The sequence below is a fragment of the Tamandua tetradactyla genome, chromosome 12 (genome assembly GCF_023851605.1).
Source record: "Tamandua tetradactyla isolate mTamTet1 chromosome 12, mTamTet1.pri, whole genome shotgun sequence".
Lineage (NCBI taxonomy): Eukaryota > Metazoa > Chordata > Mammalia > Pilosa > Myrmecophagidae > Tamandua > Tamandua tetradactyla.
The window spans coordinates 57,493,580-57,511,970 of NC_135338.1; the positions used below are offsets into that span (position 1 = coordinate 57,493,580).

General features: G+C 35.8%; 1 protein-coding gene across 3 annotated transcripts in view; it reads right to left on the bottom strand.

Annotated features, from left to right (window-relative positions):
• Positions 1–18,391, bottom strand: part of ATG2B (autophagy related 2B) — a 105,146-nt gene that overhangs the window by 21,751 nt on the left and 65,004 nt on the right. For all 3 annotated transcript variants that reach the window (XR_013160471.1, XM_077123473.1, XM_077123474.1), the window contains 13 exons: positions 12,422–12,579; positions 11,844–12,016; positions 11,241–11,391; positions 10,050–10,249; positions 9,808–9,888; positions 7,422–7,528; positions 7,176–7,268; positions 6,467–6,537; positions 6,062–6,138; positions 5,627–5,797; positions 3,955–4,096; positions 2,418–2,620; positions 1,352–1,578 (listed from right to left, as the gene is read on the bottom strand). Coding sequence is in view for 2 of the 3 variants with exons in the window: in XM_077123473.1 (XP_076979588.1) it covers positions 1,352–1,578; positions 2,418–2,620; positions 3,955–4,096; positions 5,627–5,797; positions 6,062–6,138; positions 6,467–6,537; positions 7,176–7,268; positions 7,422–7,528; positions 9,808–9,888; positions 10,050–10,249; positions 11,241–11,391; positions 11,844–12,016; positions 12,422–12,579 (1,854 nt within the window). In the remaining variant the exon portion in view is untranslated. The remainder of the gene's footprint in view (positions 1–1,351; positions 1,579–2,417; positions 2,621–3,954; positions 4,097–5,626; positions 5,798–6,061; positions 6,139–6,466; positions 6,538–7,175; positions 7,269–7,421; positions 7,529–9,807; positions 9,889–10,049; positions 10,250–11,240; positions 11,392–11,843; positions 12,017–12,421; positions 12,580–18,391) is intronic.

Sequence of the window (18,391 nt, forward strand, 5' to 3'; positions counted from 1 at the left end):
ATTGTTATATTGTCCTTGGAGTCCATATGACAGGATAGATTTAGAAATGTGTTCTTCCTTATGAGTTTCTTTTGTTACTTCAGAAACGCTTTATAAAAGTATAAGTCCAAGATCCAAGTTAACATAGAAAATAAAGCTTGAGGTTTATTTTAAATCACTTTTAAAAAAATACAAAAAGTTGCTAAACTGTTATGCCAAATGTTACCATTTCATGAAGCTTTTACTGAACCTCCCCACCCCAGTAAGAATTCTTGCCAACTATGCCTATTTTCTCTACCTAATCCCTTCCTATAACTAATGATAACTGATTAATTTAACAAGTATAGTAGATGCTCATTATTCAAAACTTTCATATTTTTTAATTCACCTACTTGCTAAATTCATTTGTACCCTCAAAATCAATATTCACAAGCACTTTTAGGGTCATTCATGAACATGTATAGAGTGGCAAAAAATTTGAGTCACCAATGAGCACATTTCCACCTGAGGTCTAACAAGACAAGACTCTGCCTTCTTGTTTCAGCCATCACACTGTAAACAAGAGCCCTTTTATGAATATTTAGTATGAAGTTTTTCCTCATTTCTGTGCTTTCTGTTGGTGCCCAAGCATAGTGCTGAAGTAGTGGCTAGTGTTCCTAAATAAATGCAAGAGGCCTTATGGAGAAAATACACATTAGATCAGCTTTGTACAAGCTTGAGTCATATGCCTGGATTCATGCTGTTGGCCTAAATTCAATGTTAATGAATCAACAATATATATTAAAGTGTCTTCAAACAAAAGCTCATAAAACAAGGTTATGTATTGACTGGTTGACGAAAATTTGATCAGAGGCTTGCTGGAACCTAATCCTGTACTTGTCCTAGAAGCAATGGTTCAACATTCACTAATGAGTGTGTGCAGTGACTTTATAGAACACGACTACAGTGAATAGCAAGAATCGACTGTATCTAATGAGCGTGGACATAATGCTAGGCGTCTGCTGGATGCTGGGAATTCAGACGCATGCATAGTCCCTGCCTCACACTAATACTGACTACATCTGCTCCTATATCTGTCTCTCCCTTTTGAACTGAAGGCAGGGATGTTCCTTATTTCTTTATGTGAATATGCCTATAAAACAGGTTCTGGCACATGGTAGGTATCTAAAAATTCTGCTGAATGTAAATAATATATGTCACCATTTTAGCAAAATTATAAATAGTGTAAATAAGCTTATAAAACTTTTAAGATAATATGTAAATTACATAGCTTTTAATGCTACTTCGTTAATTACAATGATAAATTCTATGTATTTTTCAATAAAAATAATATATTACTCTGCTAATTAAATGTATACAGAAATTAACTTACATATAACTTTTAGCTGGAGAAGTAGGAAGGACTGTTCCAAAATCCTTTCCTCCATAAAGATGCCAAACAAGAGAGACTTCCTTAACAACGTATCGAATTACAGGAGTGGGAAAGTGTAATGGGGCTTTGCTTGTATCTATCTTTTTAATGGGCAGACTAAAATAATTTTCTCTTATCACAATTGCATCATCAACCATTATTTTTACAATGGGTTCTTCTTCCTTTTCCTAAAATAAAGAAACAGGAAACACATATTCTCTTATCTCATTAGGAGCCACTGATTACAATGCATAACTCAGAGGATTTGATTCTAAATTCTTTTAATAATTTCAATATATAAAGGGATGGTAATTACTGACATTTATCATCAGATAAGATACTCTGCTTTATTAACTATGAAATGAACTCTCTTACTGTTCTATGTAAATCACTCCATAAGGAATTTTCATAGTCTATAACTTCACTTTTACTATTTGTTTGACAACAGAAAAACAAATGAAAAGAATTTAAAATCAATTCTATATTCCAAATCAAAACTTGACATACTTTAACATACTGACTGAATTACCATATTCCTAATAAGAGGTCTACCCCAAGTTTGAATGTTTTGATTTTTTTAATTTAATGAGAAAATTCTCAAACTTAGTAAATAAATAGAATCACCTATAAGTCATTACTGGGCAGTTAACAAACAAAAAAAAATTAACCAACCATCAGCCTTCACACAAACACATCTTATCTCTCCTAAATCTGGGACTAGCAACTGTGTGAAGTACTTCTCTCTACATTTAACTTCACTACCTTGAACAGTTATCACATATAACGTGTAACATCAACAGTTTAATAATCTTTGTAGGAAGTTAGGCAAAGATAAAGCATTTTTCTCTGAGTCTCAGAGAGATGTGCCATAGAAATAGGAAAGCATAGCAAACATTTACAAAATTCAATAGTAAATTACAAAACAAAGTATTTTTGAGTTATTGAGAACCGATATTAAGAATTCAGGTATTCTTTGCTGAAGTTGATTTGTAACACTATTAAAGCCTCTATGTTATCAATTTATTACCTGAGTAGTTGCTTTTGGTGCAAAAAGAATGCAAAAGTCATCATTTTCAGCAGGCACACCAGTCATTGCATCACTAATCAAATGGTGAGTGAATGAAGCATAAGTGGGGCCAGATTCCTGTGACACATTCCCACTCTCATCTGGGAACAGGAAGAGGTCTGAACAACAAGGCTCCTGAATTTGAGATTTTTCATCCAAAACACCTGTGAAAAGATTTCAACATTCAATTTTGGAACATTCTGAAACACCAACCACAAGTGACCTTGTGTTACCAAACATACTGTTGAGCGCTTTCACCTGCAATATCCCGTTTTTTTTGGGTTTTTTGTATGATGAATCTGAGACTTAACAAGAGGTTAACTAACTTACCCAAAAGACTACTAATAAATTTTAAGCCCTCTAAGAAGACAGTAACTGATGGTTTCAAAAATTAAAAACCCATTCTCTCTGTTATTTGGAATTAGAGGGGCTCAAGAATTCAGCAGTAGCTGGTTAATGTTGACTGGAGTTTTGCTTTTGTTGAGATTTCATATTGACAATTTTGTGCTACAGCTGGGAGGAACACTTTAAAAACTTCTTGGACTAGTTCACAAGGGGAGGGGAAATTCACTACATCCAGCAGTGTGCCTAAAACTAGTTAAATCTTTGTGGGGGGACAGGGGTGTGTGCAGCTGGACAATGAGCATGTTTTAAACAGATGAGGGCAGTGATTTCAAGCAATACAAAGATTACTTCCTGAAGCACCGGATACCCTAACAGGACACCTGTTCTGAGGTACCTATCTCAATATGAAGTTCAAGAAAGATTGCATGTGCATTAAAATCTGTAGATGAACAAACACCTTTATACATTTATATTACATATTAGTGTCACCCATTCAAACCAAACACTGTGATATGGGCAGAGAACACAAAGATGAATAAGATGAGCATTTTGGCCTCAAGAGGCTCACAGATTAAATGCTTTTGAAAAAACTTTTATTGCGGTAACATATATACAATATTTCCCATTTTAACCACTTTAATGTGTACAATTTAGTGATATTAATTACATTCACAACATCATGCTACCATCACCACTATCTATTCCCAAAACTTATTCTTCATCACCCAAAACAAAAACGCTGTACCCATTAAGCAATAACTCCCATTCCCTCTCCCAACCCCCAAACTCTGGTAACCTGTAAATAGTACTTTAGAGTATACAGCACATTCTGAAGTGCATTCTTATATCATTTATCAATCACTCTAAGTACGAGCATCACTCTTACTTATTGCCAATTTGTTTTACTAAACCACAAGCTACCAGAAAACATAAACCTTCTCTTCACTCCCTGTATACCTCCCACATTGAACATGTTATTTATCTATTAGACATGCAATACGCACAAGCTGACTGACTAATAAGTATCTACCAAAACTCAGACATGACTTCTCTGAAATAAGTTACTTAAGGAAGAATTTATAAGAACATGAGATAATGTAAGCCTCAACCATAACATTGGTGTTCCTACAGAAAAAGTCCTGGTCTGTCTTACCATTAGACTGTGGTGTTATGGATGAACTTGCTTGTTGCATGTCAATCTCCTCCATAGCATCACTCATCAAATCCCGTAAAATTTGTTGATCTGCTTCAGGAAGGACTGGACCATGTGAGGAAGATCGACCACCAGCATCTACCTACAGCCAAAAAGCCTAAGTTTCTAAACTAGGCTGAAGATGCTCTTAAAATACACTACTTACTTAAATTTATTTGCCCTAGAAATAAACTGCATTTTACCAAAACACGAGAAACAGGAACAGATTCATTTTCTAGGTTCTTTACAAAATTTTCATTTTGTTTTCAGTATCATCATCATCACCCCAACAACTAACAGTAAATGGAAATGTGCCATCACCTCAAAGCCAGTACAGTGAATTGGGTATATGCAATACACTCCAGTAAAAAACTGGAGTAAAGTTTGGGAAAAGGGGTAATTAAATACATTTGATTTACTCAAATCTGACAGGTACAATGACTTCCACCACTTTTGAAGCAAAGCCACTGTAATTCACAACCTCATTTCTTGGAATGAATAATAACTAAGGATAGTAGGGAGAGGAAGGGAAATACAATAAATGGTGATTCATAGATTCAATTCCAGCACTGATGCATAACTTAATATTTTTGTTAGTGAACTGTGAATTCATTAAGTCTAAACTATGCTTCTTAAATGTAAGCATGACATTAAAACAGAAAGACCCGATTTGAAATGACTAAATTAAAATAACTTTTAATAAACTGGAGAATTTTTCTTAAAGGAGAATAAACAATTGAGAAGGGGTATTATAAATAACCTTATTATCAATGTGGATACAGCAGGAGAGAGGAATCCTGTACAGAAGTGTAAACAATATATAAAATAATCCTGAGCAGAAGATAATGCAATACCAGCCATAGCCTTACTAGATAGAGTACATGACAGAAGCTCCATAATAAGGGGACTGAGAATTCTGTTCACAGAAGAGGGAAAGAAGAAGAATGAAAACCTGAAAAATACAAGATGCTAAACAAACTAGAGATTTTTCTATCTAGACACAGAGAAAGGGCAAAAAGGTGACACTTTGGGCATAAGAAAATATTGAACTGGGAAACAGATTACATTGATTTTGTTACTGTTTCTGTTACCAATTAGCAGACACTGGGCAACTTATCTAAATTCTATGGATCTTAATTTATTCATCTGTAAAACTTATTTATTTGTAAAAAGATAATCATCATAAACTTCTACCTACCACTGTGTTGTCACAGAGATCAAAACAGATAATATATAGGAAAGTATAGTGGAAAGTACATAGTATGGATTATTATATAATAAGTCTTCTAATAATAATACTAATACCTACCATCTATTGTCTCATAGCATTTTTACATACAACTTTCCTAAGTCCCTGAGGACAAAGGAAAATAACTTAAATCTGGAAAAAGAAGTATTATGTCAGTTAAGACAATTAATGCACTCAAAGAAAGAATATTAAATAGCAGAAAGGTTTTCAAAGAAGGCCTATGGAATGACCTTTCCAGATTCCATCTCTCTGAAGGCAAAAAAAAAAAAAAAGTTTCTTTTCTATCATATGATTGTCATGAAGACTTCAAAAACTCTACCTAAACATTGCTCCCAGGGTGGGGCAGAAGAGGTGATTTCTCATAAATAATTTTGCTTTCTGTACCTTCGTCCTTCTTTGAGGGGCTCCAGACTTCATTTCTGCCTTGTTAGGTGCATGTAGGTCACCATAGCTTGCAATGTACTGAATAAGATTCATTAATGCAGCACAAGAGTCTGAGCATGTTCTGATATGGACAATATCACTGGAACAGTGTAACTCAAAGCGAGGCTCAGACTGGGTAAGACAGGAAAAAAAGCATGAAAATGTTCTCCAAACAAGAGACAAAAATCTATTTTTTTACACAGATTCACACTAAAGAAAATATATGATAACTTGTCACATCACAGAAAAAAGTGTATTTATAACTCAGTGTTAAAATATTTTACTTTTTTACCAAAATTGGGTAAGAGGAAAACAATTTCACAACAAAATCAATATTTTTAATTTATCACAAAATATGTCTTAAATACAAATTTCTATTTATTTTTAGCAACTTACTTGTTCTCTGTCAGAATCAGACTTCACTGCAGTTATGGTTAGTTCCAAAAGCCCTATATCCATCACACGAACATAATCTAAAATTTTAAAAAGTAGTTAATAAAACATCTGAGTAGTACTTCCAAAAAATAAAACCAGCATTTCCTTAAAATCCATTGCTGCTAATGCTGCAAATATTTACAATGTAACAGAAATACAGCTCTTCCTACAAAACTCCTATGATTCCCTTTATTTTAGTTAGCAAAAAATGTTTGCCTCATTTTAAATAAATATATCAATATGTAATTTGTGACACCTGATTTCATAAGAACATTATAACTCTCATTATTCCAGAGTTAAAATGCTTTAAAATATTCATGCAAAAAAAAAAAACATTGACTTACTCCAGATTTTATTTACTCTTACCTCTACTCAAATTTATAGTGACAGTATTACATTTGTCAGACAAATGTAAAGCAGCTTCATCCAAGATTATTCTGAGAAAAAAAAGATAAAAAACACGCTCTGAACACATACCATAGGATCATTATACTTAGTATCATTTTCTTTATGACAGGAACATCATCAAAAGCACATGGAATTTCTAATTTAAAATTGTCATCCGATTTCCTTAAAATTCACTGTTATAAGTGCTAGGAATATTTAAATGGTGCAAAGAATGTGATCGATTCATCTGTTCAAATTAATTCCAAATTTTAGGCAGGTTTTTTTTTTAAATAGATACTCAGATTCATGAGGTTTAAATTATGAAAAAAGCTTATCAGGTGCCATGGGAAGTTAATCAGTGGTTTTAAAGGCAAGCTAAAAATCTCAAGAATTAATTTCTTTCATAAAAATGAAGAGTAGGGTGGTACTCAGTGGCAGAATTCTCACCTGCCATGCCAGAGACCCGGGTTCAAATCCCAGGGCCTGCCCATGCAAAAAAAAAATGAAGAGTAGATGGAAGAGTCACCAGAGAATAAAAATGGAATAACATGGAGAAAAGGACATGACTACTAGTAAAGGAATCGCAATTTTAAAAAAAGTTTGAGACCTTAAAAAAATGATTTAGGTAAACATCAGTAAGTATTTTGCAACAGCTGCATATGGTCTACAATGACATTTACACAGGTACCTGAGAGTAGAAGAAGATTTATCCAATGCAACACTACTAGAAACGCTGAATGTTTCAACAGTAAGAAGAGATCGAATTGGCAAATAAAGAGGCCTAATACCAAAAAAGAAACAACAGAAGGTCAACCTGATGCAATAACAGAAATTCTCTAAAAAACATTTTGAAACTTTACTGAAGCAAGTATTTTTTTAAAATCTTAGTACAAATTTAAAATAAAATTTTATTTTGTTCTATATACGAACTTACCTATAATCAAGTGCACAGCTCCAGAGATGAACATGAAAAGTTGTAAATGAAGTTGGAGGATTATATCCCAAAACAGGTTCATCAGCAATATTCAAGAAATATAAAATCTATAATCACAAAAACACAAAATGCCCTGCTTTAGAAGAAAAAAGTGTTTTGATATGATATTCTTAATATCAATGTAAAACAATTAACTCACAGATAAAAAAAACAATTGATTGGAAAATCTTAAAGCTAAAGGGAGAAAAAACATCATTTTGAAGGAATTCCTTTCAAAAAGCATTTGCAATATGGATAAAAATAAATAATAAGGGGGATAAAGGGTAAAATAAATTGGGTAGGTTGAAATACTAGCGGTCAGTGAGAGGGAGGGAGGGAGGTCAGTAAGGGGTATGGGATGTACGAATTTTTTCTTTTTTCTTTTTATTTCTTTTTCTGGAGTGATGTTAAATGTTCTAAAAATGATCGTGGTGATGAACTCACAGCTATGTGATGACATTGTGAGCCACTGATTTACACCATGTAGATTTGTCAATAAAAATATTAAACAACAACAAAGAAACCCACCCAAAGTCACAGAGCTGGTTTGAGCCATGAATGACCTTATTTAATCTCTATGCAACATTGCCTCTCATATGTCTTTTTAAAGCTATTTTTAACTTTTTTTGGTATAAATATAATTTTTGTCCTACATAGAAAAATAAAAAAGTATTTGCAAAATTATAATTTGAAATGAAGAGGCCCACTCAACCATTCTAATGCTAGAGAAACCTTAGAAAATCGTCTCTTATGAAATTTAGTATATATGTTAATATAGTTTTGTAACTGAGAAATTAGGTTGACTTTGATTACTGAATCATATTCCTTTTTGCATTCTGGTATATTGGAGTAGACAGAGCAGAATACCTGAAATCCCTAAACCATAATTCAGCTGCCCTGATATCTGAAATAATTGTAAAGGCACAGTTATCTTATGCCTTTATGACGGGTAAGAACTGTTACTCCCTTTATCCTGTCATCTTCTTGTAGGGCAAAAGTCTTAAGACTAATGAAGAATTTGAAGTCAACCATTGACTAGCTTCAGCTAGACTCTGCTATTGAAAGATACCTTGCTTCCCTTCCTTTACACCTTTAGTACTCAAGTGATAGCTCTGCCTCCCCTCCTTTCAGCTTATGTTCTCCTATTGAAATGATAATGATAATACTGTCTCTTTTTCTGCTTTGAACTTGCTATCTGAAATGACCTCATCTTCCCTTGCTAAAATCCTTAAAAGATTTGAGCCCCCTAAACCTGGGGAGACAGATTTTGGGCGGCTAGGCCATGTGCTCTCCTACTATGCACCTACACTTTCTCTCTTTGAAACCCTGGTATCTTAGGAACTGGTTATTGAATGCATTCGGCAAAAGAATCCATGGCCTTTGTCCAGTAACACTTTCACATTATATTGCTTGGAACAATTTCTGAGAAAAGCGAAAACTACTTAAAACCATCTATCTGGTTCTCTTTGAAATCCATTGTGGGGAAGCTCTTCTTCCTTAATTTTTTTTTATCCAGGTCATTCTGAAAACTATCTCAACATCTATTCTCTTGTATTTCTAATCCAAGCAAATAAGGAGATTAGGCTAAATCTCTCTCCTACAACCAGGCCACTATTTATATTAACCATCTCTCTACCCCTACCCACCGCCCCACTCAACACATACACTCATACTCACTCAACCACCCCTCCTTGTGATTCCAAAACGCTTTTATGAGAAAAACCTTTCAAAAGCATTCAAGTTTTTAAATAATTTAACTTTCCAGCACAATGAAAAAAGTTCTCTTTCTAAGAAACATGAAAAAGAACTATAGCGCACTAATTTTCATTCTTACATAAAGAAGTTAACTTCTTACCCAAAGTTTCCTCTTAAAAGTAACCAACTATGTTTCATTAGCTATATAAAATAATTAAAATGGAAAATAATTATAGAAATCCTCATAAGCACTGCAAAACAGTATCATTTTTGGCTTCAGGAATAATACTGAAATGATGATACTTAGAGAACTTACTGCCTAAATGCCTAAACAATGTGTAATTCAACACATTATTTCTTCTTCCATGCCAAGACTCTGCAGGTCCTGGGATAGGACAGAGTTCCTTCCCTTTAATGACCTAAAGTCTCTGTCTTTGAAATGTTTAGGGACCAAACTTAAAGGTAAAAAATCAATTACAATCTGAGGTGCTAATAATGTTCTACTTTTTAACCTCAGAGGTGGTTACACAGGAGTGCTCACTTCATTATTCACTGAACTGTACATTTATAGTTTGTGAATTTTTCAGTATCTGTTATGTCAATATAAATGAAAAAAAAAATTAAACTGATATATACGTAACAGCAATCTTACCTGCTCATGCCAGCTAAGTCCTGAAGGAAGCATTCTGTGCTGGAGAGTGGCTCCTTTCAATCCTACAGCAATGAGAAATTCCTACACAGAACACCATAAAGAATTATATTTACCACCAACATAATCCTATATTCAAAATATTTTCCAAGAAAACTGTTGTATTCCCTTTTATGTAGTCATATTTAGCTAGTAATCAAGTGAACAGTTATGTATTTAATGGTATAAAAGTACAAAACACAAACCTTTGTATTGGACTCTGATTTATCAGACAATATTTTAACTGCAACAGAGAGCATATTCAAACTGTCTCCTCCAACACCATCTGAGGAAGCTCTACAGAGGCCATCTCCTTCAGAGGAATAAATAGTAGGTTCCAACCAATGTGGACACGTTGAACTGGGTAGTCGATTTTCTGTAGGAAGAACCATCCCATCCACTATGCCTAGATCCACAATGAGATGAAAATATTAACAAAATGATTACTTAAAATTAGCTCATGGTCATAAAATAAAATCCATGTACTTTCACTGAACATGACAATCTTAGAGTCAAAGTGACCAAGAACCAGCGTGGCATTAATAAGTCATGATTTTCTGCTAATGTTGGTATGATGGACAGTGATGAACAGTCATAACTTAAAAAAAAAAATCTGATTCCGAAATGTTACGAAAATTAAATTTAAATAGGAAAATCTGTCAGATTAACAATATACAAGTATTTCATATCCATTCAGAATGTAACACAAGGAATGTGCTCTGGAAATAAATTCTATATCTGATACCAACAGGGAATATTCCTTAAGGAAGAATAAAGAATAAAAAGTCTCATCAACTATGATAAATAAAATGTGCTATATCCATGTAATGGAATATTATTCAGAAATAAAAAAAAATAAAGTACTGATACAATTTGGATGAACCTTGAAAGCTTTATGCTAAGTGAAAAAAGCCAATCACAGAAGGTCTCATACTATCTGATTTCATTTATATGAATCATGCAGAACAGGTAAATCCACAGAGACAGAATGCAGATTGGCGGTTGTCTAAAGCTAGAGAGGATGGGGAGATTAGGGGATGATGACTAAAGAGTACAGTTTCCTTTTGGAGTGAAAAACACGTTCTAAAATTGACTGTGTGATGTTCATATAACTCTGTGGATACACCAAAAAGCACTGAAATGTACACTTTAAGTGGATGTATGGTAATGTGAACTATATTTCATTTATTGAAACAACTTTATGTTGTTACAAAACTAAAAAACAAAGCCAGCTTCTAATTTACAGTAAGCATACCTTGCCAGTGGAATCAACTCTCCACAGAAAATTATTTCTAATATAAGAGTTCTGTTCCCCATAGATTTTCTTTTTTTAACTTGAAATTTACACATACTCAAGTAGAAATGAACAAAACACATGTAGTTCACATTGGTCTTACCTTTGTGGTATAAACTAAAACTGCTACAATGAAGGCAGATATAGTGCTTGTCATCAAAACCCTCATATTTTGTCACGCAAAATATTGAACCACTACTGAATTCTAACCAGAATTCACCATGCTTGTTTTCCAACAAATCTCCATTATCTTGCTAAATAAAAGATCAGAGAAACAAAGAAGGCATTATTTAAATGCATAATGTTTCTTAGAATGTTCCTTCTAGATTTAGCTTAGGAAAACCTCCCGCCATGCAGCAAAGCCTTCTAATTCTTGAACTACCCAATCTGATAGCATTAAAAACTGAGTAAATAAATGCTCTCTGGAGTTTCTTCTGCCAAAGGAATCCCTACACTTAAACACCTTTCTAATAAATTACTGGTTATCACCCTTAGGAGCAAAATCAGCACCTGTTTACCAAAAGAAATTCTACACAGTTTGGTTTTTGGTCTTCCATGAAAGCTAAATTCCCAAAGCTGCTGTCATCATGGCTTGCCTTTGAACACTGCCAAAACAACCTCAAAGTATCCCAATCACTAATGTACATTATCATAGATTTATTTAAAATAAGATATATTTGAAAAAACAGGATTTGTAAATCCTTACCTTTACATCTGTGAACACTGCCATTAATCCATGATTAATATTCAGAAGAACTGAGAGAAAACTCTGTGAGTTCTTATTCTGAGAGTCTAGTTTTTTTTTCCTTCGAGAACGATAGTTGGGATCCATGGTAGAAAAATACTGCAAAGACTCGTCCTCCGATCCACTTTCCTCATCTATGAGAAATAAGCATCACAACTGCATGGCTCTGATGGCTTATTAAAATAAAATAAGAACTTAAAAATTATCACTATGCTATTTATTTATATTTATAACCTGTTTATTTTTACAAAAAATTGGGCATGACAACTAAAATGAATTTTTTATGTTTTTTCTCTTTAGCCCTGAACTTCAGATAATGGGCATATTATGACTATACAGATAACGCATTTAAGTGATAATGACATTCTGGAAAGATGGATAGAAGTAGGGAAATGCTCTTGTAAATGACTAGAAGAATTACTGAATATAGTTATGAACATAAAACACAAAGAAACATTTTTGAATCCACAATTTAAAAGGCTATTTTGTTTATAAATAAACCAAGCATGGTAATTCAAAACAAATTTAAAATATATTACCATAGTGAACTGTAGATTTAAATGGGCTAAAACTATCTTTACTGAAGGTATTAATCAGTTGACTGGCTACTGAAAGCCCAATACCATATGAAATATTTTCAAATGTCTCCACTGGGGAAGGAGCTGTTGGTTCCCAGAGTAACAAGTCATTAAAGATCCTATAAAGACAAAAATTGAGTAAGTATAGAATTTTTACTTCAACTGTAGGCAAACCAAAGAACATCCCTCTAAAAATTACATAATTTTTTTTAAATGGTGAAATGAAATTAGATCCTACAAAAGAGTAAAAAAAAAAAAAAAATTAGCCAAGAAGTATATTCTTTCAATGGAAAAATAACTGATACAGCTATAATGCAGGACAGTGAGAAAGGAATTTGTACAATCAGGTACATAATTAGGTACTTGCTTAGTTTTATCTGTAATGTGATTCATAATATAACTCATATTATACACCTAAACACTTTAAAGGAGGAAGTTAATTAAAAATAAACACTAATAAAGAACAAAAGGAAGCTGTTTACACAGATGAGAGCACTTCGTAAACTAAAATAAATAAATAAATCATGTTTCATTTCATTTGACCTTCACATCAATTCTGTGGGACAGCAGGGAAGGATGGAGAACAGGGGACAGGGACAGTACTCTCAATTACCTTTGAGGAAATTGCCTCTTGAAGGTAAAGTAACCTGTCCAATGCCATATAGTTAATTAGAGAGAGAGCTAGGAACAGAATCTAGATTATGTCCAGCTCCCAACACAGTTCTCTTACATTACTTGCTTTCTCTAGGGAGATTTGCTTTCTCTTTCTTCAAGAGAAATAAAGCTTTTTTGAGAAGACTGCATGAGGAGAAGGATGCCTATGGAACAGGCAATAAAGAGAGGAAAACCATTCTAAATAGCTAGAACAGCCAAATCAATATAAGGTGACCAATGGGTAATAAATGTCACAGCTAGACTACCACCACATTTTATTTTTTCAAAGAAATAATAGTCACTACTCAGATGCTCCTCTATTCTAGCCTCTGCCTTCACCCACCCACCAAGCTTTCAAGACAACTCAAACTGTACAATGTCCTCTATGAAGCCTTTTGTTAGATTTGGACCCATTAACACATCCTTTATATGTACATATTTCAAGTATAGTACCTATCACACTAATTGTATTTTCTTGTTTCCCCTTCCTAGACTGTAAGCCCCTCAAAGAGAGGGACTGTACATTGAACATCTTTATTTGGCCTAGCACAGAGGCTGTCTCATAGCAGGCGCTTTAGACTTGATGATAAATGGATGAGTAGATGACTAAGATGAAAGGTCTGACAAAAGCACAGCCTCATCAGAAAGCCTAGTGTGAATACCAATGAAGGCCCAAGCAATGATGGAACCTTGGACCCTTCCTGTGAGAAGCCACTTGTCTAGGAACTTCCCAGGCCAGTTCCTGAGCTTCTGAAGCCCTCAAAAGTATAACTGGGGTCTGAATACTGTGACTCTCAGTAGACATGTAATCCCCTCTCTAAATGCCTCTCTGTGGAAGCATCACTATGTTAAGAGATACAGGTCAAATATATGTCACATCTAAAAAACACTGACAGCTATGCTCCAAAATTTTGTGCTACTCATTTGGTCCACTTCATCATGGACATATTACTAACAGAATAAACAAAAAAGTATAAATCCAGGTTCTAAGTCTACATTACTACATAAACAAATAATGAAGACATAAAATGAAGAATCTTCTCAGGAAATGCTCTTCCTTTGCTCATTCACTATAAGCATTCTCTTGCCTTCATAGGTTAAAGAAAAGCTATTACTTTAAGTGAAATCTAGAGTTCATGGTATGTAATCTGTAAATATAAATTTCATAAGATTTTACTGTTTTCCTTATTTTTATTTTGGCCCAAACTGTCTTAACAGCTAACAGTGTAAAATAATCAACGACGTTTCTAAAACACTGCATAACATTTTTAAGGACACATCACCATGAGTCTGTGGCTATAAAAGCCTGACTCATAACAGATACTCAATAAATGCTTAATTTAATGTAATGAACTAGAATTCTTTTTATAGTCTATTCTAAAAGATTTGGGGGACAGAAGTATTCTTCTGCACCTGAAAAACTGTCTTTCTAAAAATACCAGTTGGCCAAGGTACTAAAGAAACCAGTGTTTTAAATGCATAAGGTAAAGGCACACAGTTCATTATAAGATAAGCTCAGATAGGAAAAAAAATTTTTTAAAGATGAAAGAAGGGCATTGTTGAGATATACAGCAAAACATGAATGAGTCTGAGGAATAGACGTAGTAATGTACCAATATTAATTTCCAGATTTTGATGGCTTCATTATGGCTATGTTGAAGAATGCACTTGCTTGTAGGAAATACACACTACAGGATCCAAAGTGTGAAGGGGCAATGGTTCAGCAATCTATACTCAAAGGGTTAAGGGATAACAGATTCTTGATACTATATTTGCAACTTTTCTGTAAGTTTGAGAATATTTGAAAATTTTAAAAATAATAATTTGAAAATTAAAATATATACACAAAACCAAATAAGGGGCAAAGAATTCACACCCTGAGGAAGGTGTACATGTGATTTATATGCCCCACAGAGTGAGGGAGCACTTCAGGATTCATGTAATTCCAGGAGGCAGAATGAGAAATAGGCAGAATACGGTAGAACAGAAACTTTAAAGCAGCCCCCATTTAACCAACGCCCCAGATTAACATAAATAGCCTAGTTCCCTAGTTCAAGCAATCAACTACCCTAGTAACCTCAAACTGCCACCCTATGCTAACTGCTTGCTGCTGGGAGACAGCTCTCTAACATACCTCACAACTTCTGTTCCCACCAGTTGAGTTACATGTTTTGTATATTTACCAAGAATAAATTGTGCTCAGCCTCAGATCTGCTCATACTATGTATTTATTATAAGTTTAGTTTAACTAAATATTGTGCTAATGAATTTTTAAGTATGCAAATTGAGGTTAAAAAAAATCTTAAAAACCTAGGATTCTGAACTCAAATGGCATTGAAAATAGTTTTCCACCCTACTTTAAAAAAATTAAAACTGAAAATTTACATAATGCCTTCTGGGTATACTTTATGCAAAAGAGATGAAGTGGAATTCCAATCAGTGACTCATACTCAAAGAAAAGGCCTTGTGCTATATTTTAAAAAGAAGTGGGAGGGAGGGCCATGGTGGCTCAGTAGCAAAGTTCTCGCCTGCCATGCCAGAGACCTAGGTTCAATTCCCAGTCCCTACTCATGTAAAAAAATAAAAAGTAAAAAAAAAAAAAAAAAAAAAGAAGTGGGAAATGAATATACATGTATAAACTAGATGTATTGCTGTCCTGATTCAACCAACAGCTACCAGCTCAATCAATGCAGAAAGAGAAAGAAATGAGTCCAGCCTTCTGACTTCTAGGCTGGGCCTTGAACTAGTCACTTCATTTCCTTAAGTCTTAGCCTTGTGCATTTGTTAGCTCTTAACTCAACATTCCCCAATCATAAAATAAGGTAAATAGCTATAGACCACTGGTTTCCAAACTTTAGAACATGTGTAAGCCCCCACAGTAAAAAAAAAAAAAAAAAAAATTGTGAAATTCCTCTAATTTAATTTACATACTATGCGCTACTTAAGTGACTTATTTTAGAAAACCAATATAAAAATATAAGTTTTAAAAGGAGATTTTTTTTTAAGTTAAATATTCAAGTGCTAACATTTTATTCCTATACCCCAAAGGACTGTACTGTCAATCTCATTTTCAAAGCCACTCAACTAAGTGGAGCCTAGAATCATTTCTAGAACTTGATTGTCTGATTCTAAAACAAACAGTCCTGTCAATGGCAGTTAGTAAGAAAAAACCAGAGCTTATTAACACAGGGCCAGGGATATCTGATACCAAGCAAACCTACAGCAGAAAGAACAGTTCAGAATTTCTTAAGTTCAATGGAAGTGGACTTCCGGAGAAGATGGCGGCTCAGTAAGGTGCGCGCGTCTTAGTTCCTCCTCCAGAACAACTACTAAATAACTAGAAACAGTACAGAACAGCTCCCAGAGCCACGACAGAGACCAAACACACAGTGTACCCCAGTCTGGAATGGCTGGACCGGCTAAGAGATTCCGCTGCGGTGAGGTCCCCGAGCGGCGCACGCTTCCCCGGGCCGCGGCGGCTGGCAGCCGGAACCCCTCCCTTCCTCCCTCCCGGGCCGGCTGGGGGCTTCGGATCAGCAGTTCCCCAAGCCGTGGTGGCTGGCGACCGGAGCCCCTCCCATACATGCGGCTTCCCAGGCCGGATGGGAGCTTCGGATCGGTGGTTCCCCAAGGAGCGGTGGCCGGCGACTGGCGCCCCTCACACACACGCGGCTTCCCGGGCCAGCTGGGAGACTCGGATCAGCGGTTCCCCAAGCCACGGCGGCCGGCGACCGGAGCCCCTCTCACACACGCGGCTTCCCAGGCCAGCTGGGAGCCTCGGATCAGCGGTTTCCCAAGCCGCGGCGGCCAGCGACAGGCGCCCCTTCCACATGCGGCTTCCCGGGTCGGCTGGGAGCCTCAGATCGGCGGTTCCCCAAGCCACGGCGACCGGTGACTGGCGCCCCTGCCACACACGCGGCTTCCAGGGCCGGCTGGGAGCCTCAGATTGTCAGTTCCCCAAGCTGTGGTGGCCGGCGCCCCTCCCCCACAGCCGACTTTCCAGAGGGAAAGGAAACAGTCTCCAACAGTAGTAAAGACTGAGCCCAACCTAACACCAATACTGGCATTAACGAACAACTTCTGACTACTAAAAATAGGCCCTCAGCTCAGGCGAAACTGATCAAGGCGGAAGTCGCCTATTAGGCTAACTGAAAAAGAGAAAAGGGGGCGAAACAGAGCCTTCTGCGGCTGTTTCTACAGAGGCTTGGTTACCTCTGGGCGCAGCACTGGGATTACACACGTTGCAAATGCCCCGAACGCAGAAACGGGCTGCTTTCAGGGCTCTCTACCACCTGAACCTTCCCCACGGGAGGGGTGAAATGTAACTCAGGTGGAAACCCTCTCTCAAGGAATTCAGATCCCAGGACTTCACAATTTGAAGCCATTAAAACCAACCTACAACCTTTCCTCTGTCTTCACCACACATCCAGCAGCGAGAGTCTTCCAAAGTTAAAGGAGCCACAACATCTTTTTGCGGCTGGGACCCGCAGACAGAAAAGCACCACGTACTGAGCAGGATAAGAAAAACAGAGCGTAGAGACTTCACAGGAAAGTCTTTCAACCTGCTGGGTCCCACACTCAGGGAAATCTGATTAAATGCCCAGATGCCAGTAAAAAATAACAAATCACACCAGGAAAATTGAAGATGTGGCCCAGTCAAAGGAACAAACCAATAGCTCAAATGAGATACAGGAGCTGAGACAACTAATTCTGAATATACGACCAGAACTGGAAAACCTCATCAAAAACCAAATCAATGAATTGAGGGAGGACATGAAGAAGGCATGGGATGAACAAAAAGAAGAAATGGAAAGTCTGAAAAAACAAATCACAGAACTTATGGGAATGAAAGATACAGTAGAAGAGATGAAAAAAACAATAGAAACCTACAATGGTAGATTTCAAGAGACAGAGGTTAGAATTAGTGAACTGGAGGATGGAACATCTGAAATCCAAAAAGAAACAGAAACTATAGGGAAAAGAATGGAAATATTTGAGCAGGGGCTCAGGGAATTGAATGATAATATGAAGTGCACAAATACATGTGTTGTGGGTGTCCCAGAAGGAGAAGAGAAGGGAAAAGGAGGAGAAAAACTAATGGAAGAAATTATCACTGAAAATTTTCCAACTCTTATGAAAGACCTAAAATTACAGATCCAAGAAGTGCAGCGCACCCCAAAGAGAATAGATCCAAACAGGCGTTCTCTAAGACACTTACTAGTTAGAATGTCAGAGGTCAAAGAGAAAGAGAGGATCTTGAAAGCAGCAAGAGAAAAA